Source organism: Piliocolobus tephrosceles, chromosome 13 (genome assembly GCF_002776525.5).
Source record: "Piliocolobus tephrosceles isolate RC106 chromosome 13, ASM277652v3, whole genome shotgun sequence".
Taxonomy (NCBI): domain Eukaryota; kingdom Metazoa; phylum Chordata; class Mammalia; order Primates; family Cercopithecidae; genus Piliocolobus; species Piliocolobus tephrosceles.
The window spans coordinates 62,105,012-62,128,020 of NC_045446.1; the positions used below are offsets into that span (position 1 = coordinate 62,105,012).

General features: G+C 45.3%; 1 protein-coding gene and 1 pseudogene across 8 annotated transcripts in view; both read right to left on the minus strand.

The window, feature by feature from the left end:
- Positions 1-23,009, minus strand: part of NUMA1 (nuclear mitotic apparatus protein 1) — an 81,596-nt gene that overhangs the window by 30,036 nt on the left and 28,551 nt on the right. For 3 of the 8 annotated variants that reach the window (XM_023209543.2, XM_023209549.2, XM_023209545.3), the window contains one exon: positions 4,790-4,863. In XM_023209543.2, coding sequence (XP_023065311.1) covers positions 4,790-4,831 — 42 coding nt within the window. In that variant the 5' untranslated portion in view covers positions 4,832-4,863. Of the gene's footprint in view, positions 1-4,789; positions 4,864-9,858; positions 10,088-10,346; positions 10,369-10,723; positions 11,039-23,009 lie in introns of those variants that run through there. The other 5 variants (XM_023209548.3, XM_023209542.3, XM_023209544.1 and 2 more) reach the window with 4 other exon arrangements.
- On the minus strand, positions 17,031-17,127 carry LOC111540990 (annotated as a pseudogene).

Consider the following 23,009-nt stretch of genomic DNA (forward strand, 5'->3'; position numbering starts at 1 on the left):
AGAGCAGGAGTTCCAGGCTGCCATGAATGCAACTGCATTCCAGCCTGGGTCACAGAGCAAGACCCTATCTCAAAAAGAGGAATCTTTTGTATGAATCCAAATTACAACAGATTAAAAGTTTTTTAATGTGAAATAAAATGTGACTTATTGACTGACATCTTAAAGAGTTTGCTAATATATTTATAATACATTTATACTGTCTTTTGAAAAAAGCTCAATCTAATTGGTCAGGACAGGTCATTGTAAGTTTTCTAAGAAGATTCTGAAAACTTCAGGCCAAGATTCCATTTTACCTGCAGAAAATGGAGAGACTGCCAAGGCTAAACCATCTCCTATCAATACCTGCAATCTAGGTAAAACATTCAAGGGCTATGGATGCTTGTTCACTAACAAGACTAAAAAATCATACCAATTAGCTGATGTAAAGTCTCCTAAGGAATCTGGATTCATCACATATACCAATTAGGTAATAATCCAGCCACAGTTCCTTTCATGGATATAAAAAGACTTTTCTTCCTGTGAATTATTTTGCTCTCAAGTGAGAAATCATTTAAAAGTTAAGGAAGTAGAGAAGTTCCTTCATCTCTAGTCAGGACATAAAACATGAGAGTGAGGACCAGGCTCACCATGTAACTCAAGAGTTGCCCTTTAGGATTGCAGGGTTGCTTAAGGTTGTCAAATCTTAAAATGTCCTGTAACAGTTTATTCATTATTAACTGCTGTTTACAGAATAGTTTCAAGCTATAATTTAAGTATTAATAAAATAAACCACTAATTTATTTTTATGTTATAAATTACTGAAAATTCAGAAGACAAAAAACAGAACTCCCAATAATTCTAGTATTTTAATACAGGTACTTTTTCCATTTTGATGTATTTATTTCGTTTTTTCCTACGTAATTTTATTTATTTATTATTATTATTATTTTTGAGATGGAGTCTCGCTCTGTCGCCCAGGTTGGAGTGCAGTGGCTGGATCTCAGCTCACTGCAAGCTCCGCCTCCCGGGTTTATGCTATTCTCCTGCCTCAGCATCCCGAGTAGCTGGTATTACAAGCACCCGCCACCTCGCCCGGCTAGTTTTTTGTATTTTTTTAGTAGAGACGGGGTTTCACTGTGTTAGCCAAGATGGTCTCGATCTCCTGACCTCGTGATCCACCCATCTCGGCCTCCCAAAGTGCTGGGATTACAGGCTTGAGCCACTGCTCCCGGCCGGTAATTTTTTTTAAACTGTAGTTGGAATTATCATGTGTGTGTATGTATATGTTCTATGCCACTCTTCTCACTAACATAACAGTTGCATTATTTCATGCTACTACAGTTTCATAAAATTTGCTTTAGCTCCATAACTTTTGTTTAAATTGAAAAAATTCTCTATAACTATATTTACATACATTTTTAAGAGACAGGCTCTTGCTGTTATAGGTTGGAGTGCAGCAGCTATTTACAAATGCAATCATGGCTAACTGCAACCTCAAACTCCTGGGCTCAAGCAATTCTCCCATCTCAGCTTCCCAAGTAGCTGGGACTATAGGTGTGCACTACTGAACCTAGCATATATAACTATACTTTAACAATTTCATGCATGTTCTTTGTTTTTTTTTTTTTAGACAGGCTCTCACTCTATTGTCCAGGTTGGAGTGTAGTGGCACGATCACAGCTCACTGCAGCTTCAACCTCCACAGCCTCAGGTGATCCTCCCACCTCAGCCTCCTGAGTAGCTGGAAGCACAGGAGCACACCACCATGCCCAGCTAATTTTTGTATTTTTTGAAGAGACAGGGTTTCGCCATGTTGCCCAGGGTGGTTGCAAACTTCTGAGCTCAAGTGATCCTCCACCTCAGCCTCCCAAAGTGCTGGGATTACAGGTGTGAGCTGGCCTCATGCATATTTACTGTGACTTTTGAGAAAAGGATATAAGTAGCTGCTGTAAATAAAACTAGTCTTAGGCCAGGTGCAATGGTTCATGCCTAACACTTTGGGAGGTCAAGGCGGGTGGATCGCTTGAGCTCAGGAAATCAAGACCAGCCTGGGAAAAAATGGCAAAACCCAGTCTTTACTAAAAATACAAAAAATTAGCCAGGCATGGTGGTGCATGACTGTGGTCCCAGCTACTAGAGAGGCTGAGGTGGGAGGACTGCTTGAGCCCAGGAGGTCGAGGCTGCAGTTAGCTGTGATCACACCACCGCATTCAAGCCTGGGTGACAGAGCGACACTGTCTCTAAATAAATAAATACATAAAATTAGTCTTGTGTTTATTCTCTGTAACAGTAGTAGTCACTGTAAAAACAAGCCTAGAACCTAAATAAAGAAACCAATCAACATAAAATAATGTGGCTAAAGGAGCCCCCAACATTCAGTTACTCGCACTGAACTAGAGATGCTGCTCAGGTTCCCCTAAAACCCAACCAGCCTTTTTGGGGGGAAATGCGAGGAGAGTAGGAGAAGGAAGAGACAATGTTCCTAATAGAGAATAAAACACTGGCATGCAATATAATTATAAAATATATAAATATAAAAATACCCATTTTAAGCTACACAAAAGAAAATTACATCCATTTCAGAAACTGAAGACTAAGAATGAATATTTTGTTCATTAAATATATATTTCCTCACTCAAGATTTGATCATGACTAAAACAACCTGCCTTATTAACTCAACCCTAACTGGAAATTAAAAATTCATTCCCTTTTAAATATTCTCTAATTTAAAAAAAAGTTGGCAGCCAGGTGCAGTGGCTTACGTCTGCCATCCCAACACTTTGGGAGACCAGGGTGGGAAGTTTGCTTGAGGTCAGAAGTTTGAGAACAGCCTGGGCAACTTAGCAAAAAGTTTTTAAAAATTAGCATGGCATGTACCCCTGTGGTCATGGGGTCATAGCTACTTGGGAGGCTGAGGTGGAAGCACTGCTTGAGCCCCAAAGTTTGAGTTTACAATGAACTATGATTACATGACTGTACTCCATCTAGGCAACAGAATAAGACTCTATGTCTGTTTTTTAAAAAAAGAAAAATGGTTGGCTCTCCAATTGGCCCTGATTAATCAGTACTCAGGGTGAATACTAAAAAATCCTGTATCAACAAGCATGCCCAGGAAATATTTTAAATATGAAGAACTATGATTTATTGAGATATTATGCTAAATGACTGCATGTGTGTCGGTACTTGTGCACACTAAATGTATCTCATTATCCTTATAATAACCCCATGAGGTATTTTATTTTTTTTCACGGTGCCAAGAAAAAGTAGAACTCTATGAGGTATTTTAATTTAAAAATCATCCACATTAAAAAAAAAAGATACTGGCCAGGCACGGTGGCTCACACCTGTAATCCCAGCACTCTGGGAGGCCAAGGAGGGCAGACCACGAAGTCAGGAGATCAAGACCATCCTAGCCAACATGGTGAAACACGTCTCTACTAAAAATACAAAAAAATTAGCTGGGTGTGATGGTGTGCGCCCGTAGTCCCAGCGAGTTGGGAGGCTGAGGCAGGAGAACTGCTTAAACCCAGGAGGCAGAGGTTGCAGTGAGCCGAGACTGCGCCACTGCACCCCAGCCTGGTGACAGAGCAAGACTCCATCTCAGAAAAAGAAAAAAAACAAAAGATACTGAGAGGCCAACTTGCCCTGGGTCAGAGGGACCAGCGCTGTGATTCCATACTGGGCATCTGACTCTGAGGCCCATATTTATCACCACACCCCATGGTCTCCTCTGTTTCTTTAGCTTTATTTATTTTTTATTTTTATATATATTTTTGAAACATGGTCTCACTCTGTCATCCAGGCTGGAGTGCAGTGGTGCAATCATGGCTCAGTGCAGCCTCAACCTTCATGGCTCAAGGGATCCTCTCACCTTAGCCTCCCAAGTAGCTGAGACTACAGTTGCACGACACCATGCCCAGCTGATTTTTTAATTTTCTGTAGAGATAGGGTTTTGCCATGTTGCCCAGGCTGGTCTTGAACTCTAGGGCTCAAGCGATCCTCCTGCCTCAGCCTCCCAAAGTGCTGGGATTACAGGTGTGAGCCACCACATCCAGCCTCTCTAGCTTTAAATATCCAATGCACTCTATTATTTTTTCATTTGCCATTGTCTGTGGCAGAAAATATATGAATGATCTAGCAAAAGAATTTTGATGGAGTAATCAGCAAGGCAACACTTGCTGATGGACAATGGCAACAGACAGAAAGGGGGTGAGAGAGTGACGAGAATCTTGTCCTAAGATTAAAGACCGCTGAAGACCAAAGTCCCTGCATATGTTGGTCACTAACGTCAGCATTTACCCTTTTCTTTTCTTTTTTTTTTTTTTTTAAATTTTTCAGACAGAGTCTCGCTCTGTTGCCAGGCTGGAGTGCAATGGTGTGATCTTGGCTCACTGCAACCTCCGCCTCACGAGTTCAAGTGATTATCCTGCCTCAGCCACCCGAGTAGCTAGGAATACAGGTGCCCACCACCACACCCAGTTAATTTTTGTATTTTTAGTAGAGACGGGGGCTTTCACCAGGTTGGCCAGGCTGGTCTCGAACTCCTGACCTGAGGTGATCCACCTGCCTTGGACTCCCAAAGTGCTGGGATTATAGGCATAAGCCACCATGCCCAGCCCACATTTAACCTTTTATTCAGAAAAATACACACTGAGCAGATGAAAATGCATTTCCATGCAGTCTAAAGGAAAACTATTTAGTCTAGAAATGAGAAGACTTTACATAGCCCTGGCTCCTACAAAACTCCTCTCCTAACCCTCTGAAGCTTCCTGGAGAAGTATAGCCAACAAAAGAGAGGAAGACTACTCACCCAAGAGAGGAGTGCGGCCCCCCGGGTGGCGTGGAGTGTCATCTTGGTGATACCCGACAGTCACTCCAATGCGCCTGGAACCCAAGAGAGGAAGAAAAGCAGTTAATCATATCAGATATCCATGATCAAGAAATAAAGGCGAAATGGTTCCATCTGCCAACTCTCAACACTGAAATCACTCTTCACTGAATCCACCAAGACACCATGGAAATTTTTAGAAAGCTGAGTATACATGAAAATTACTATAGAGCTTATATCAGAGACGACAGGAAAGAACTGTGCATTTAACTCAATGTCTACCCCACGTAATTTTTCAGTTTCACAGAAAATACAACATTCAAAGTTGGTCTTCAACCCTACTCTTTGGGACATGATGCCCTTAAATACGGAACAAACATGGTTTTCAGGCAGACCTGGGTCTGGATGCTGATTTAATGTGACCAGGGTCATAGGCCCTTAGACAAGCAACATAACCTCTTTTAGTCTTTTTCTTTATCTGCAAAATGGGATCCACATACACCTCTCTGGGTTATTGTGATGCTTAAAGATAAAGCAAATAGTACGGTGCCTGGCACATGGTAGGTTGTCAATAAATAATTACTGTTCTTAAGCAGAAATGTTGATTTCCAGCTCTTTCTACAGGTACCCAAATTCTACCTAACAATACCCAAGTCCTTGGGGAAACTGTTCTAGTTTCTAGATTTTTATATCTTCCACAGAAATGTTTCACAAACATGGTTCAAATGGGGGATTGAGTATATCCAAACGTAGGTCTCTGGATGAGGTCAACCCCAATTCTGGAGGAGATCCCATGGGATATTACATGAAAATTAGGTACCTGTCCTGGTGTTCTCATCCCCAATTGAGGATTGAGATTCTGCCACCTGCCTGCCAACCTACCCAAGAGACCACAGGCCAGATAACTAAATATTCACCAACACCTCCTAGCAGCCCTTACAATTTTCACTAATCTCCACGGGCATAATGAGCCCTGTCCCACATCTCCTGCCACATGTGCTCAGTCTGTAACTACTCTAGAAGGAGGAACAAGAGTGGTAAGAGCCACATCGCCTATAAGTCTCCCCATATATTAGCATCTCCAGAATGTGGGCTCTGCAGAACCAGTCTACTGTATGCAAGTTGGGGATCAAGAAAGACACCATTCTTGCCCACAAGGTGCTCACTGTCTAGTAAGGGAAAGAGATACAAAAATCTGAAAATTCATTCCCCATTATCTCTTGGTCCTTCCTATCCAAGTATACTCTGTTTATCAGCCAACCGAAAGGTATTTTCTTAGTTCCTAAATATGATCATCCTCGCCAGGAGCGGTGGCTCACACCTGTAATCCCAGCACTTTGAGAGGCCAAGGCGGGTGGATCACGAGGTCAGCAGATCGAGACAATCCTGGCTAAAACGGTGAAACCCCGTCTCTACTAAAAATACAAAAAAATTAGTCAGGCGTGGTGGCGGGTGCCTGTAGTCCCAGCTACTCGGGAGGCTGAGGCAGGAGAATGGCATGAACCCGGGAGGCGGAGCTTGCAGTGAACTGAGATTGCGCCACTGCACTCCAGCCTGGGTGACAGAGCGAGACTCCATCTCAAAACAACAACAAAATATATATATATATATATATATATATATATATATATATATATATATATGTATGTGTGATCATCCTGTGCTAGAAGCTACATGGGAAATGGGAGACAATGACATGGTCCTTGCCTTTGAGGGGCTTATAGCAGGGGAGGGAGTATAATTAAACATACATGAAGCACTAATAGAAGAAAATAATTAAATGCTAAAATATAACTAAATGCTAATTACAATTAAGTGCTTCCTGACCCTGCAAAATCCAACATGTTTCCACATGTCATGCCAGCATCAGTCTTGGAAATGAGCCAATTCACCTGGGCTTTGGCAAGGGCAAATGAAATGGTTAAGAGAGCTCTCAGGAGGGCAAAGAAGCTAAGGGGCTTATGTTCCTCAGTCTTGGATGATTATCATCAAGTATGCCCTATCCATGGGCAAGACTGTATAGCCCTTGAGGACAGGCATGGATGGATACAGATAGCCCCAAGTACTGCACTGCAATAAGGCTTTTCTGTGGTTGACAAGACTAAAGCTCAAGGGACCACACTTGGCTCTGTGGTGGGGTGGCAACAGCCAGACACTCAACTGGGGCTTCTTTAAAAAAAGGCCTCTGAGCTATTAAATCACAAGGAATGAGGCTGAGATCACCTCTCCCCCATCCTCAATGCTGCTAGACTTGCAGTCTTTTTGATGAGGCCCAACACTTCAGTCAGAAATTTTATTTGCAACTGTAGGCAGATCTTGCCCCCTTTGAAAGATTCACAGCTGTGCTACTAAAAATGTCCTGAGGTTTAACCAACCTCTTCATCTCAGAGGCAAAACATACAACCCTGAGGTCCTCCCAGGAGAGCCTGTCTAAAACTAGTTCCACTGCTCAAGAAAATGAGTGTCAAGGCTAAATATTCTTTTCTGTGTTCCCCAGGCACAGAAATACGAGGAACCCAATATTCACCACTAGGAACTCCTGAAGGATCTTGTCTGCTCTTCAGGTCTAAGCCTGTAAAGAGGTACTTTCTTAGAGATAGAACATCAGTGTGAGAGGCTTCAGGAGAGCCCAGCCATTCCCTTTTCTCTGGGTAAGGAATGACTGAAGCCAGGAGCACAGCTAAGTCTTTTACATTGGGACTATAGCTTTAAGCAGACTTTGGCTGGGAACCCAAGGGCTCCCAGTCAGAGTACCATCCTCCCCACCCTCCCTCTGAAATCTGAGGCAGGCCCCACCCAGTACACTGGGTGATGCTGATGGAAAAACAGATCCTTGTGATGGTAGCCTGGAACCATTTCACAGAAGGATCTGCTGAGATCCACCCCAGCTGGATCAGGCACCCCCGCAACCCTCACTCAATAAACAAAGAAACAAAAGGCCAGGCCCTCTGAGGGCACCTTTGGAGTTCCCATCTACCTGATTCTCTGAGAAAGAAATTCCCCCAGAATCTAAAACAGAGGCCTCACTGAGCTGGTAAGGCACCCTCCCTTTTCCCTGTTCTCAAGAAGTAACCAAGGACACAGAAGCAGTTACGTTACAAACTTAAGGCCCTGCATCCTTTTTACATTTCCCAAACTGAGACAATGCAGCTCCCCGGCACCAGGACCAATTCTCACATTTATAGTAACTCCTCTGTTTCCAGAAAATAAGTATCAAGATAAGAAGAGTGACACTAAAGAGACATGCAGCCACTTTGCTTGTACCCTCTCTGGACCTTAAAGAGTTAAAGTCTAGCCATTATTTCCTACCAGGGCTGAAGCTAATATAAACCACCTGCTCAGATGCAAGAAGTGGGACCAGAGGGTCAAATTGCTGAGCTCTGGAGTCTATTCTGAAAAAGCTTCAGTTTTAAGTACAGAACAAGTGATAGGCCAAAGGCCAGAGGGTCTGAGCTGCAGCAGTACTGCTCTCCTTACCCCACCCCTGGCCTGGGTGCCACCTCCTCTGAGACTGCCTCTTAGCCACTTATTGCCCATCAAGGGAACACCAGCCCTACCTCAAGATAACACCAAAGTGACCTTTGGTCCCAGAGAGTTGTTAAACCACACGTATCTCTCAGCTCATGGGCCCCTGCTTCTGCTGAACCCTCATTCTCTTAGTGCTAACTCCCACTCCCAGAATTTCAGGGCCCAAAGCCCACACAAGCTCCCACCTCAAAGGGTCCTTCCCAGAATCCCACCCCCTTCTCCACCTGATAGTTCCAAAGGACTACAGCCTCACGGCTCACAAAGGAAATGGCTGCCCCATCTGTGCGCCAGTGCTCACTTGCAAAATTTACTACCACTTACCCTGAGACCCTGCCTGCCTGTAGCCTAAGAATTCCATGCTCTGTACCCCTTTCTTAGAAAGATACTCCCCATCTGAGAGACACTCACATCCAAAGAGTGAAAATCCTGATCTTGCAGCTCCTCCTCCTCCTCCAACTCTGGGATGGATAGCTCAGGAGGCACATGCAAGCAAACACCCAGACCTCACCTGGCAGGTTACCCCAGAGGGGCCAAGCCACCTTGCCCTAGGCTAACAAGCTATAAAAACAGCATAGGAAATACGTCGCTAGTACATCCCCTGCCTCTGAGAAGATAAAAGGCAAAAGGACCAGTGGCTCCAAGAGACGTCATACAGAGAAAAACAATCTTTTTCAATTCCTGGGGAGTACTGGACAGACCGTCTGGTCCAAGTCCAAAGAGTTTCCTGAGGTCAGGGGCAAACCAGTTTGGTCCTTCTAAAGGGACTAGCTTGGGCTCAGGCCTCCTCCTCTTAACACAGACCACCCCATCTTTGTAGCCTAGAGTTTGGCACAGAACCCCAAGGCCCTGGAGAGGAACAACAGAGGGATTGCAGGGGAAACCAAGATTCTCTAGTTTCTTCAAAAGTGCCTTACTGATGTCTGCCCCTTCTCCTCACGCTCTGGAAGGTCCAGATCAGGATGATGGCAAAAGAGCTGCAATCAGGAACCAGACCCGCAACCAGGCCCGCAGCCATGTATTGTACAGAAGCGCGTACATACACACTTACACACATACACTCACCTGGGCCCCCACCACTATATTCACACACCCTGGTCCCTACTAGCTGACAAAATGAACCCTTTTTTTTACTGCCTACCACCGCGCACACACCCAGGGCCTCACACACCCAGGGCCTCACGCAGAAATGGTGAAGCCTTCTCATGAGCTACCCCTACAGCTCAACGTGCAGGCGCACACGCTTTCCTTCTCTGAACAAAAACATGCTGACATCTACGCAAGGGGGGAAAGAAAGCAACCCTTTGCTCTGAAAGGCGCCAACTCCCGGATGTTGGCGAGCTCTACTCCACAGCGCCTGTTTCTGAGTATGTTTACTTGCTCTCCCTCTTCTCTCCCTCCCCTTTAAGGATGGCGCAGGAAAGGGAGGTGAGGGGGGAGAATCCACCCCACTCCCTCTTCCATGTTTGAACAAAAACCCAGAGAAAGAGTGAGAGAGAAAAAGTCTCGGTGCAGGGGGGCCTTACCAGACTCCTAAAGCCAAACGTATCTACAGGTTTTAATCCGCCATTAGCATTTAAATCTTGAAAGGAGAGGAGGAAGGGGGGGCCAGTGGAAAGTAACCCCACACACAAAAGAAAAGTTGTTGGTTTTCTTCTCAGTCTGCCTGGCAGGAGCGATCTTCCTGGCTGACAGCCAGAAGTGCGTCACAGCCAGGAGTCTGCTTTCTTTAAAGGCACAGCAAGCTTCCCTGATCTGGGAGCGACAGCAAGCAGGGGACTCTCAGTGGGGGTGGGGCCCAGAGGGAGGGGGTGCACTGGAGAGGAGGGGCTGCAAAGGGGAAGGCTGGAGGCTTGGTCAACGAACAAGAAAAGCAGGACGAATGGGGGTGGCGGACTGCGGGTGAAGGCACAAGCAGGCAGGCAAAATTACAGAACTCCAACAGCAGCAAGAGCCAAGGCAAACTGTGGCATAAACACACAAAACACATCTCACAGTGGCCTGCCTGACAAACCTGGGATCAACCGGACACTCCCCCTTCACTCTGTTTTCCACCCAGAGTTTAAGGCAGCAGTAATAATCTGTCCATCTCTCTGGACAGCAATGGAAGGGCAGCACAAGGGCTGTCCTGATAATTAGATCAGCCCCTGCCTGGCGGACCGCAGGGCAGGCAGGAAGACCCGGGAACAGAGGCTTTGAAGAACAAGCAACATGCAGGCCCTTTGATCGGGGGGCAGCTTCCTACCGGCCCCAGGGCAGGCTGTGTCTTTAAGCACAACCATGCCGCTCACACACAAAGCACCCTGCCACCTTCCATGGGCACCGCCTGCCCTGCTCTGGGACACGGCCACCCCCAAGTCCATTCCCCGAGGGAATCTCTCCAGCCCATACCTTCTGCGTGGCAAGGCCAGGATGCCGTGCTGTGCCCGCTCCTCCCCCTCCGCCACCCAAACAAGAAGCCCAGGCAGATTCTGGCCCTGGAGTACAGGCCTGCGCTGTCCTGTGCTGCGTGCTATTGTCGGCTGTGGAATGGCCGCCAAAATCCCAGCTGTGCTGCCAGAACCTAATCCCCTGTTCCGCTGAGCATTTGTGGGGAGGGGCTGAGGGGCCAAGGCACGAGACCGAGTACGCTAGGCACTGGCTGCAGCCCTTAACAGACGAAGGCACCGGGACTTGTAGGCTCTGCTTCTCCTACATGGCTGAAAACAAAAGATGTCTGACTCTGAGAAGACAAAACCACAGCATTTTCCCCCACTACATAGCGACTGTCACCAAGGTTGAAAGGGAAGCCCACCAGATGGTCAACAGACACCGCCTAATCTTATGCCACAAACACTTACTGAGCACCTACTATGTGTAAGGCACTCCTATAGGAAACTGTAGGAAGTATACAAAGATGAATTAATTAAGCCCCAGCATCTGCACTGAGGTAGGTTGTCATTCCACAGGAGATATGAAATGTGACTTGAAGATTAATTTCAAACTGGTGTGCTACTTTCCATAAAAGCTGTAAAGAAAAATTCTAACCAGTTTAGAGTAGGGAAGGATTACAAAAATGAAGTGCCATTTTAATTTGGACCTTGAAACATACAGGTAGCATTTCCCCAGATGGAAACAGAGAGGTGTGGGGAGGAAGAAAAAGCAGAGAGGAGGCATGGAGGCAGTAGGAGAAAAGGCTTGAAGAGTGAGGTAGGGTCAGAGAGCTAGGAGGATCTTGAACCTCAAACCAAGGAATCAAAGATTTGTAAGTTTGTTTGTTATTAACACAGAGCTGTGGTATGACACAAACGGTGCCCCAAGTTTATTCTGATATATACCTGAATGAGACTAGCAGCAATGAGGTGAGTCAGGAGGCTGCACAGTCAGGAGACAGATAATGAGGACACACAAGAGGGTAAGGTAAGAAAGAATGGAAAGGGGGCTTGGCACGGTGGCTCACACCTGTAATCCCAGCACTTTGGGTGGATCACTGGAGCCCAAGAGTTTGAGACCAGCGCGGGCAACATAGGGAGATCCCATCTCTACAAAAAATTTCATGAATAAAAAATTAGCCAGGTATGGTGGCCCGCACCTATAGTTCCAGCTACTCAGGAGGCTGAGGTGGGAGGATCACTTGAACCCAGGTGGAAGCTACAGTGAGAGACATTGTGGAGACAGGGTAAAGAACGGACAGGAGGCAGAGAGAGGAACTGTACAGGGGAGAAAAGTATGAGGGATGATATGAAGAATTAAACTGAGGAGATGACATGATGTCAGAAGAAGAGAGAAAACAGAGTATAATAAGTAGTAGCTGGTGGGTCACAGTGGCTCATGGCTGTAATGACAGCACTTTGAGAGGCCAGCCTGGGCAACATGGCGAAACCCTGTTTCTACCACACAAAAACAAAAAATTAGCCAAGTGGAGTTCTTTTTTTTTTTTTTTTTAAGAGGCAAGGTCTCACTCTGTCACCCAGGCTGGAGTGCAGTGGCAAGATCATAGCTCACTGTAACCTCAAACTTCTGGGATCAAGTGATCCACCTGCCTCAGCGTCCCAAGTAGTGGGAGTACAGGTGTGTGCCACCATGCCTGGCTAATTTTTTTTTTTTTTCTGTAGAGACAGGGTCTCACTATGTTGCCTAGGCACAGCATTATTATAAATTCTTCTCTAAAAATTCTATGCTTCTCCCAAAGCCCTGGGATTACAGGCATGAACCACCACACCTGGCCCAGAGTTGTCTTTGTCTTTTTCTACTAGGAGGTATACTATAGAGGTCACAATCATTGGCTACAGTTTATAACATATAGGCTAAAATGTTTTACACATAAGACAACCAGTAAAACGTCATGATTTACAAACAAATTAGTGTCTTTTTTAGTGTCAAAGTCCCAGCTACTCAGGAGGCTAAGGTGGGAGAATTGCTTGAATGCGGAATGAGCAGAGATCATGCCACTGCACTCCAGCCTGGGTGCCAGAGTAAGACTCTGTCTCAATAAATACATAAATAAATGGACAGATAGATAGACAGAAAGACATATAGTAGCTAATGCTTACTGAGTGCATACTATGTACCTGACACTATTCTACTGACCTAACATGTACGAACTCATTAATCTTAACAACTCCCTTATGAAGTAGGTACCATTATCACCCAACCTTATAGAGGAGGAAATTGAGCTATGAGATGAAATAATTTGCCAAGATCACACAGCAAGTAAATGGTAGAAGTCTCTACCACATGCTGCTATTTGATGTTGGCAAGAAACTTCTGAGCTTTAGTACCCCTATTTGTAAAATAAGAATAAAGACACCCGTTATAAAAGAGTGATGAAAATTAATGAAAATTAATTCAATAATACCTATAAGGTGTCCAACACACTGGCTAGCATGTAAGGCATGGATGGGTGCTTCCTGCAGACTAATTCCTGTTTGGCATTTTGGTCGCTTGTCACCAAGGTGTCCAAACAGAAGTTGGCTCACCAATTGTTTGGGAAGCCAGAGAGGGTATTCTGCCTGGAGCAGGAGGCTGGATCCTCTGTCTCTCTGCCTTCTTCCCATCAGTCTGCCTCTCTAGGTTTTACTTTAGGGTCCAGCTCAAATATTTAATATATTTGATTTAATATTCCTAACTCCTCAAATATTTAACAGTTAACAGGGGTTACCTTGCGGGAGGAGTTAGATTGTAGGGAACATTCACTTGGGGACTTTCTATGCTGTATGTTTTTTTTTTTTTTTTGAGATGGAGTCTTGCCCTGTCACCCAGGCTGGAGTACAATGGCATGATCTTGGCTCAATGCAACCTCCGTCTCCTGGGTTCAAACAATTCTCCTGCCACAGCCTACCAAGTAGCTGGGATTATAGGCACCTGCCCCCATGCCCAGCTGATTTTTGTATTTTCAGTAGAGACAGGGTTTGACCATGTTGGCCAGGCTGGTCTCGAACTCCTGACCTTGTGATCTACCTACCTCAGGTTCCCAAAGTGCTGGATTACAGGTGTGAGCCACCATGCCCAGCCTTGCATTTATTTTTAATAATCTTATATTACACTGGTGATAAGAAAAATGTAACTACCTCCTACTCTTGGCACTTATGTGTATATGCATGAAAGTCTTGTCTTCACATCTAGAATGGAAATTCCTCAAGGGCATAACCAGTTCTACCGCTCTCTCTCTGTGATCCCCCATAACACCTAGCACACTAGCACTCCTTAAATCTGCTTCTCCAAACTACATCTGGATGTCAGGTTTACAAATTCAACTTTCTGGCCACCAGAGAATGACTGTGGTGGGTGGTTGGGATGAGGTGGGGGGTGGGGGTCAGACCAAGGATCATTGCTGTAAGGCTCCCCATCACCCTGCTGCTTCTTCCAAGCCCTGTAGGCTATTCTCACTGTATGATTTGTAGTCTGTAGTTAGCAATCACTATTAGCAGGAAGAGAAGTTCTTATTCAAAGGAGCACCATGAAAGCAAAAGCAAAGCAGATACCAAAACTTTTATAGAAAAGCAAAGTGGCAAACATAATTGTTTGGGGTTTTGTTTTTTGTTTTCTTGAGATAGAGTCTCACTCTGTCACCCTGGCTTGAGTGCAAGTGGCACAATCATGGCTCACTGCAGCCTCAGCCTCCTGGGCTCAAACAATCCTCCCACCTCGGCCTCTGGAGTAGTGGGACTACAGGTGCGTGCTACCACGCCTGACTAATTTTTGTATTTTTTTTTGTAGAGACAAAGTTTCATCATGTTGCCCAGGCTGGTCTCAAACTCCTGGGCTCAAGTGATCTGCCTGCTTCAGCCTCCCAAAGTGCTAGGATTATAGGCATAAGCCATCACAGGCCTGGCCAAACTTAAATTTAAAGACTGACATTATCAATGCTCCAGAAAATGTATAAGGCGAAAATAGGAGGGAGGCCTGCTAAAACTGCCCTGGCCACATATGGCAATGGGTCAGCCCTGAAGCTTCCTAGCTCAGATAGAACTGACACTGTCTCAAAAAGTCTCCCCAGCCTGGCCCCTTGCTCTAAACTTAAGGCAACAGCTTCCAGCTGTGCAGCTTCTGAGAGGCTGAACCTTCCCCTGGAACCCCTCTGCAAAGCTGCCAAGTTTCTGGGCCAGCTCTTCAGGGCAGCCCAAGGAGCCTGGCCAGTTTCTCCAGCGTTTCCCTCCTCTTCCTCCCGCCTGTGGCAGCAGCAGAATTTCGACAGCTCCTCTCACAGCCTAGACAGGCAGCAGGCAGCCACATGGCTCCTGCCTGATTCTTACTGTCCCCAAAAGAGTGGGGAAGGAGTGGTAAAACCTTTCTAGAAAAAGAGAAGAAGGGCCGGGCATGGTGGCTTACGCCTGTAATCCCAGCAATCTGGGAGGCCGAGGCAGGCGGATCACCTGAGGTTGGGAATTCGAGACCAGCCTGACCAACATGGAGAAACCCCATCTCTACTAAAATTACAAAATTAGCTGGGTGTGGTGGTGCATACCTGTAATTCCAGCTACTCAGGAGGCTGAGGCAGGAGAATTGCTTGAACCCGGGAGGCAGAGGTTGTGGTGAGCCAAGATCGTGCCATTGCACTCTACCCTGGGCAACAAGGGTGAAACTCCGTCTCAAAAAAAGAAAGAAAAAAAGAAAAGAAAGGCATGGGGGTGGGGGAGGGAGAGGGAGAGGAAAAGAGAGAGAGAGAGAGAAAGGAACGAAGGAAGGAAAAGAGAAGGGAAGGAAGGAAGGAAAGAAATTACTTTAAATTTGGTAGGGAGGGCTGGGCACAGTGGCTCACGCCTTAATCCCAGAACTTTGGGAGGTTGAGGCGGGCAGATCGCTTGAGCTCAAGAGTTCAAGACCAGACTTTCCAATGGGGCAAAATCCCATGTCTACTAAAAATACAAAAATTAGCTGAGTGTGGTGGCAGGAGCCTGTAATCTCAGCTATTTGGGAGGCTGAGGCAAGAATCACTTGAATCCGGGAGGAGGAGGTTGCAGTGAGCTGAGACTGTGCCACTTCACTTCAGTCTGGGTGACAGAGTGGGACTCTGTCACAAAAAAAGAAAAAATAAATAATTTTAAATTAAAATAAATAAATAAATTTCAGTAGAGTTCAGATAGAGGTTGGAGGAGGGTGGTGACTGGTTAGGAGCACAAAGGTTATTTCAAAAGGTCAGGTTATGCTCCTGCCTCAGTCTCCTGAGTAGCTGGGACTACAGGCATATGCCATCGCACCAGGATTTATATTATCATTTTTGAAAGTTTAAACAAAAAAAGACTGGAGCTGGGTGTGGTGGCTCATGCCTGTAATCCCAGAACTTTGGGAGGCCAAGGTGGGAGGATAATTTAAGCTCAGGAGTTCAAATTCCTCAGGAGTTCAAGACCAGCCTGGGTAACATAGCGAGATCCCCGTCTCTACAAAAAATAAAAGAATTAGCCGGACGTGGTGCTGTGCGCCTGTAGTCCTAGCTACTCAGGAGGCTGAGGTGGGAGGATTGCTTGAGTCCAGGAGTTTGAGGTTATAGTGAGCTATGATCATGCCACTGCACTCTAGCCTGGGCAATAGAGCAAGATATGTCTCAAAAAACAAAAACAAATAAATACTAGGAGAGTTCAAGTCCCCAATCATCCCCATAGGATGATTGTAACATAAATAATTAGCCTGGCACTCAAGGCCCTCCATGACCTGCAACTTCTAGAGTTCTAGCTTCTAGAGTCGTTATTCCCTTACCCAAACCCTCCACTCTGCCAGGCAGGTCTATAAAGTTACAGATTTGTCAGCCGGGCGCGGTGGCTCACGCCTGTAATCCCAGCACTTTGGGAGGCTGAGGCGAGTGGATCACTCGAGGTCAGGAGATGGAGACCATCCTGGCTAACACGGTGAAAACCTGTCTCTACTAAAAATAGGTGTGATGGCAGACACCTGTAGTCCCAGTTACTCAGGAGGCTGAGGCAGGAGAATGGCGTGAACCCGGGAGGCAGAGGTTGCAGTGAGCCAAGATTGAACCACTGCACTCCAGCCTGGGCGGCAGAGCGAGACTCTGTCTCAAAAAAAAAAAAAAAAGTTACAGATTGTTCTGAGGATTAGACAAGATGACCGCAGGGGACAGGCTCTGGATTAGCTACGAATAACAACAGTAACAGCAACGATAATGATAGACTTTATGATGCCAGGACATAAGTGACAGAGAAAAGACTAGAAGGCATTGTATTGGGCAGTTTTATTTTACTTTATTTTTTAAATAAAATTAAAAAAACATATGCAACTCTTCACAAATTTGCATGTCATCCTTGCACAGGGGCCATGCTAATCTCTGTATGGTTCCTATTTTATTTTGTTCCAATTTTAGTACACATGCTGCCGAAGGGAGCACTGGGTAGTTTTAAAGATGAGGAAATCTGAGGCTCTGAAGCTCAGGAATTAGGTGATTTACATGATTTTAGTCATGTAAATAGTAAGTTGTCTACCTTGTCCCTATGTTATCCTTTTTTTTTTTTTTTTTTTTGAGATGGAGTCTCGCTCTGTCAGCCAGGTTGGGGTGCAGTGGTGCGATCTCAGCTCACTGCAACCTCTGCCTCCCAGATTCATGTGATTTTTGTACCTTAGCCTCCCGAGTAGTTGGGATAATAGGCATGAACCACTGTACCCAGTTAGCCTATATTATTCTCTACAGCTGTTAAATAGACAATCATTGAGTGAATGAATAAAAGCTAGCACATTCTCAGCGAATCGAAGAAGTCGTGCGCTTTTCCTCGTGAAAATCAACTTTTTTTATTTTTTGAGACAGAGTTTTGCTCTTGTCCCCACGCTAGAGTGCAATGGCACGATCTCAGCTCACTGCAACTTCCACCTCCCGGGTTCAAGCAATTCTTCTGCCTCAGCCTCCCAAGTAGCTGGGATTACAGGCACCCGCCAACAAACTGGGCTAATTTTTTGTATTTTTAGTAGAGATGGGGTTTCACCATGCTGGGCTTGAACTCCTAACCTCAGGTGATCCACCTGCCTGGGCCTCCCAAAGTGCTGGAATTACAGGAGGAAGGCACCGCACCAGGCCGAAAATCAGCTTCTTAATCAAAATAATCAAACACCTCCAATTTCAAAACTAATCACTAAAGAGTTTTTTTATGAGAATCTGAGAGCTTTACAAACCTTAAAGGACCAAAACTGCTCTGAAAACAGCAAACACCAAGAAAAGTCTTTTACTAGAAGGGATGTTGGCAATATCTCAAGGGTGAGAGGGGGAGGCTGTAAGGAAACGCTGGTGCTAAAGGGAAGGACTGCTGTTTCAGGAGCCTGACCTTGAGCTTATTTACCGTGGCCTCATTCTCCCTCTCCAGAGGATAGTGGCTGATTAATGAGGCAGTGTTGGTAAGCCTGAGGCTTCCTGGGGAGAAAAGCAGAGGGCAAATCAAAACCCAGAGAGGATTCATTATAACATCCAACAGGCCCACTCAGTTCTCTCTCAAGAAGGCCTTTCTACAAAACAGCTAAGAACCTCTCCACCCTGTTTCACTGTCACAGAGGAGTAAAACGGCTCTGTCCCTACAGCCAACATAAGAACATATCTAGCACGTCTGCCCACACACACAGAATTAATTATAAGAAATGCGAAAGAACCTGAAATGGAGGGGGAATACTCTTACTGCAGACAGCCTCCATGATGGTAGAAAACATACCAGATCTGGTGCTGAAAACCCCTGGAGGGGGGATGGGTCACTCACTCGCGATGTGGCTTAATGCAAGTCACAGAGACAAATTACTGAGACCCAAGCTAGGGTCAGATCAGCTCTAAAGTACCTTTTCAGGGCCAGGCAGTTGCTCATGCTTGTAATCCCAGCACTTTTGGAGGCCAAGATGGGAAGATCACTTGAGCCAAGGAATTTGAGACCAGTGTGGGCAACATAGTGAGACTCTCTCTCAAAAAAAAAAAAAAAAAAAAAAATATATATATATATATATAAATATATATATATATATATATTTGTGTGTGTGTGTGTAAATATATATGTGTGTGTGTGTATATATATATTTGCCTATCCATCTATCTATAGATACACAGATAAGTAAATATATATCAAAAAATGAAAATTGGCTGGGCATGGAGGTGCGTGTCTGTAGTACTGGCAACTTGGGAGGTTAAGGTGGGAGGATCACTTGAGCCCAGGAGTCTGAGGTTACAGTGAGCTATGATCATACCACTGCACTCTAGCCTGGGCAACAGAGTGAGACCCTGTCTCTAAAATAAATAAATAAATAAAGTACCTTTCTACTTCCAAAAATTCCCATGATTCTTTCCACAGGATACCATTCTCAACAACAAATCTTGCAGTAGAACTCGTCTCCTCAGAATCTGGTCAAAACATCACTAGTTAGGGTGTTCTTTCCAAAAAATAGCAAATCTCCTAGAAACAGGCACACTGTGTGTTACCCTATTAGGACCCATCCCCAAAGCGAGGCACATATAGGTGCTTCATTAATACTCTGTTGAAAGAAGGAGGTCCTTGGAAACTGGTAGTACCAACTTAGCATGGCATACAATGAAAGGTGACTGGAGCCACACTTGAGGAACTACAAGGCAGCTTTTCATAAATAAAAGCCACAAAATGCAATTTATAACTACATCTGTCTAAAGAGCCTAAAGAAAAGTAGCTTTCTATACCTAGGTCTTCACCCCTTCTCCTCCCCACAGCTCTACTTTATCATCCCTGTCCTACACAGTACTGAGACCCCTGTCTTTCTGTCCAGGTCCACTTTTCCTTTTTCCACACCAGAATGCCTTTAATCACTGATAGAAATGAACAAACACAAATATGAGTTCTTTTTTTTTTTTTTTTTTTTTTGAGACGGAGTCTCGCTCTGTCGCCCAGGCTGGAGTGCAGTGGCCAGATCTCAGCTCACTGCAAGCTCCGCCTCCCGGGTTCACGCCATTCTCCCGCCTCAGCCTCCTGAGTAGCTGGGACTACAGGCGCCCGCCACCTCGCCCGGCTAGTTTTTTTTGTATTTTTAGTAGAGACGGGGTTTCACCGTGTTAGCCAGGATGGTCTCGATCTCCTGACCTCGTGATCCGCCCGTCTCGGCCTCCCAAAGTACTGGGATTACAGGCTTGAGCCACCGCGCCCGGTCTAAATATGAGTTCTAAACAGGAAGATAGATTGCCTCAAGAACCAAACTTGTCAATATGTTACTAATAAGTGAAATAAGTGGGAATGGTGCCTAACATGGGCAGATAAAATAAAATCCTAAAATACATATTGTGCTAGGGATGTGAACAAACTTCAGGATTTTTAGGGAAGGTTGTGTCTCACATCTCAATTAATCTTCCCAAAAGAACCCTAAGAGGCAAGGTTTATTCCAATTTTATAAATTAGGAACCTAAGGCTCAGTAAGAAGAAAATACCGGCCGGGCACGGTGGCTCAAGCCTGTAATCCCAGCACTTTGGGAGGCCAAGATGGGCGGATCACGAGGTCAGGAGATTGAGACCATCCTGGCTAACACAGTGAAACCCCGTCTCTACTAAAAAAATACAAAAAAACTAGCCGGGCGTGGTGGCGGGCGCCTGTAGTCCCAGCTACCCGGGAGGCTGAGGCAGGAGAATGGCGTAAACCCAGGAGGCGGAGCTTGCAGTGAGCTGAGATCTGGCCACTGCACACCAGCCTGGGTCACAGAACGAGACTCCGTCTCAACAAAAAAAAAAAAAAAAAAAAAAAAAAAAAGAAGAAAATACCTGCCTCAAGGTCGACTGGTAAGGCTGCAGAGCAAGAACTTAAAGAGATGTCTTCTAAATCCAGTGCTCTCTCCAGCACATCTCCGCTACATCCTCTATCTTTCTCATCAGTATAGGTCTTTATGTATACAAAGCATTTCTGCATTCATTGTTTATACTGCTTCTGCCACGGCTCATGAAAAGGGCAATGCAGGTATCTAAATGGCACCAGATCTATATCCACCTTTTTTTTTTTTTTTTTTTTTTTTTGAGACAGCGTCTTGCTCTGTCACCCAGGCTGGAGTGCAGTGGCACAATCACAGCTCGCTGCAACCTCAAACTTCTGGGCTCAAGTGATCCTCCCGCCTCAGCCTTACAAGTAGCTGCTGCTACAACAGGCATGCACCACCACGCCTGGCTATTTTTAATTTTTAGTAGGAATGAAGTCTCACTATGTTGCCTAAGCTGCGAACACCTGGGCTCAAGGGATCCACCTGCACTGACTTCCCAAAGTGTTGGAATTAAAAGGCCACCGTGCTGGCCTATCCACACTTTTAAAGGTGCTAGTAAATAACCTGATCACCATGACAGAAAATAAATCCTATGTATCTGGAATCACTGAGAAGTACAAAATTTCACACAAGCAATTTTCCTACTAACTGAAATTTATCCCTTTTAAGGCAAAGTTCTTTCTTTATATCAAAACATATTCTCCAAAATACGTAAGATATATTACTCTTTACTTAGAATTAATGAAATTTAATCAGGAATATTCGACTATAAACATGATACAAACATCCTTCATACTGTGCTAGGAATTCAAAGGTTTTTTTTTTTTTTTTGAGACAGGGTCTCACTCTGTTGCCCAGGCTGGTGTAGAGTGGTGCAATCTCAGCTCACTGCAACCTCCGCCTCTCAGGCTCAAGTGATCCTCCTGACCTCAGCCTCCCAAGTCGCTGGGGCTACAGGCATGCGGGACCACGCCCAGCTACTTTTGTACTTTTTGTAGAGATGGGGTTTTGCCATGTTGCCCAAGCTGGTCTCAATCTCTAGAGCTCAAGCAATCAGCCCACCTTGGCCTCCCAAAGTGCTGAGATTATAGGTGTGAGCCACTGTGCCTGGCCCAAGGGCAAATCTTTAAACTTGAGTTTATAATCTTGTAGAGGAAGAGACACATCTGTAACCATAATATAAAGCCAAAGAACATGGGCTTGGGGTGTGCTGAAAGGAAGGTAAGGTAACACAAGCAAGGCTAGTGGGGGCCAACAACCCAGGGTGACTTACTGAAGAGAACTGGAAGATGCTGAAGAGTCCTGGGCAGGAGAATGGTATACTACTTGTGCTTTTTGAAAAGATGACTCTACTGCAACAGTGAGGCCAGAGGCAGAAAATGGACTTAGGTGGCAGCTGTAGAGGCAGACAGAAAACTGCACTGCCAGGGCAGGGGCAGTAGGAACTAAAACAGGTGGATCTGAAAGGCATTACAGAGGTAGAGACAATGCTCTTAGAATATAGGGGTGTGGGAAAGGTGGGGAGCTAAAGAGAACACTAAGATTCTTGTTTTCATGCAAAGACTTTAGAATGGGAAAATAAGAGAAGGTACTGGTTTAAAGGAGCTGTGAGGGACTAACTCAGGATGGGATGCAATGATGGGGAATGCTTTACATAGGAAGTGACACTTAAGCTAGATACTTAAAATATGAGCAGGATAAGTAGAGTTTCACCAAAAAGTAAAAAAGGAGTATTCTAGGCAGAGAAAACAGCACGTGCAAAGACAGAGCATATTACAGTTGAGCAATGGCATGCAGTTTTAGGGAGATGCATCAGATGATAAGAAGGGTAATAAGTAAGGCCAGGTGCAGTGGCTCACGCCTGTAATCCCAGCACTTTGGGAGGCCAAGGCAGGTGGATCATGAGGTCAGGAGATTGAGACCAGCCAAGGCAGGTGGATCATGAGGTCAGGAGATTGAGACCATCCTGGCCAACATGGTGAAACCCTGTCTCTACTAAAAATACAAAAATTAGCTGGGTGTGGTTGCGCGCCTGTAATCCCAGCTACTCAGGAGGCTGAGGCAGGAGAATCATTTGAACCTAGGAGGTGGAGACTGCAGTGAGCCGAGATCATGCCACTGCACTCCAGCCTGGTGACACAGCAAGACTCTGTCCCAAAAAAAAGAACGGTAAGTAATACTAAATTGTGAGGCACTTGCCTCATGCTAAGAAATTGTAGGTGATGAGAAGACAATCAAGGTTTCTAAAGGAAGAATGTAAAGGGGAACAGCATGATCAGGGCTATGTTTCAGAAGGGAAACTGTATGAAGTACAGACTGGAATGGGAAGACACAAGAGGAAAGCAATAGAGCATAATGGCTAAGATTATGAGGTCTGAACTTAAAGACAACCTAATACAAATTCTGGGTTTATAGCTTAATAGCTCTGCAACCTTGGGCAAGTTATTTACTCTCTCTTTGCCCTCATTTTCCCCAGCTGTAAAATGGGAATAATAACAGTACTTTATCAGGCACATG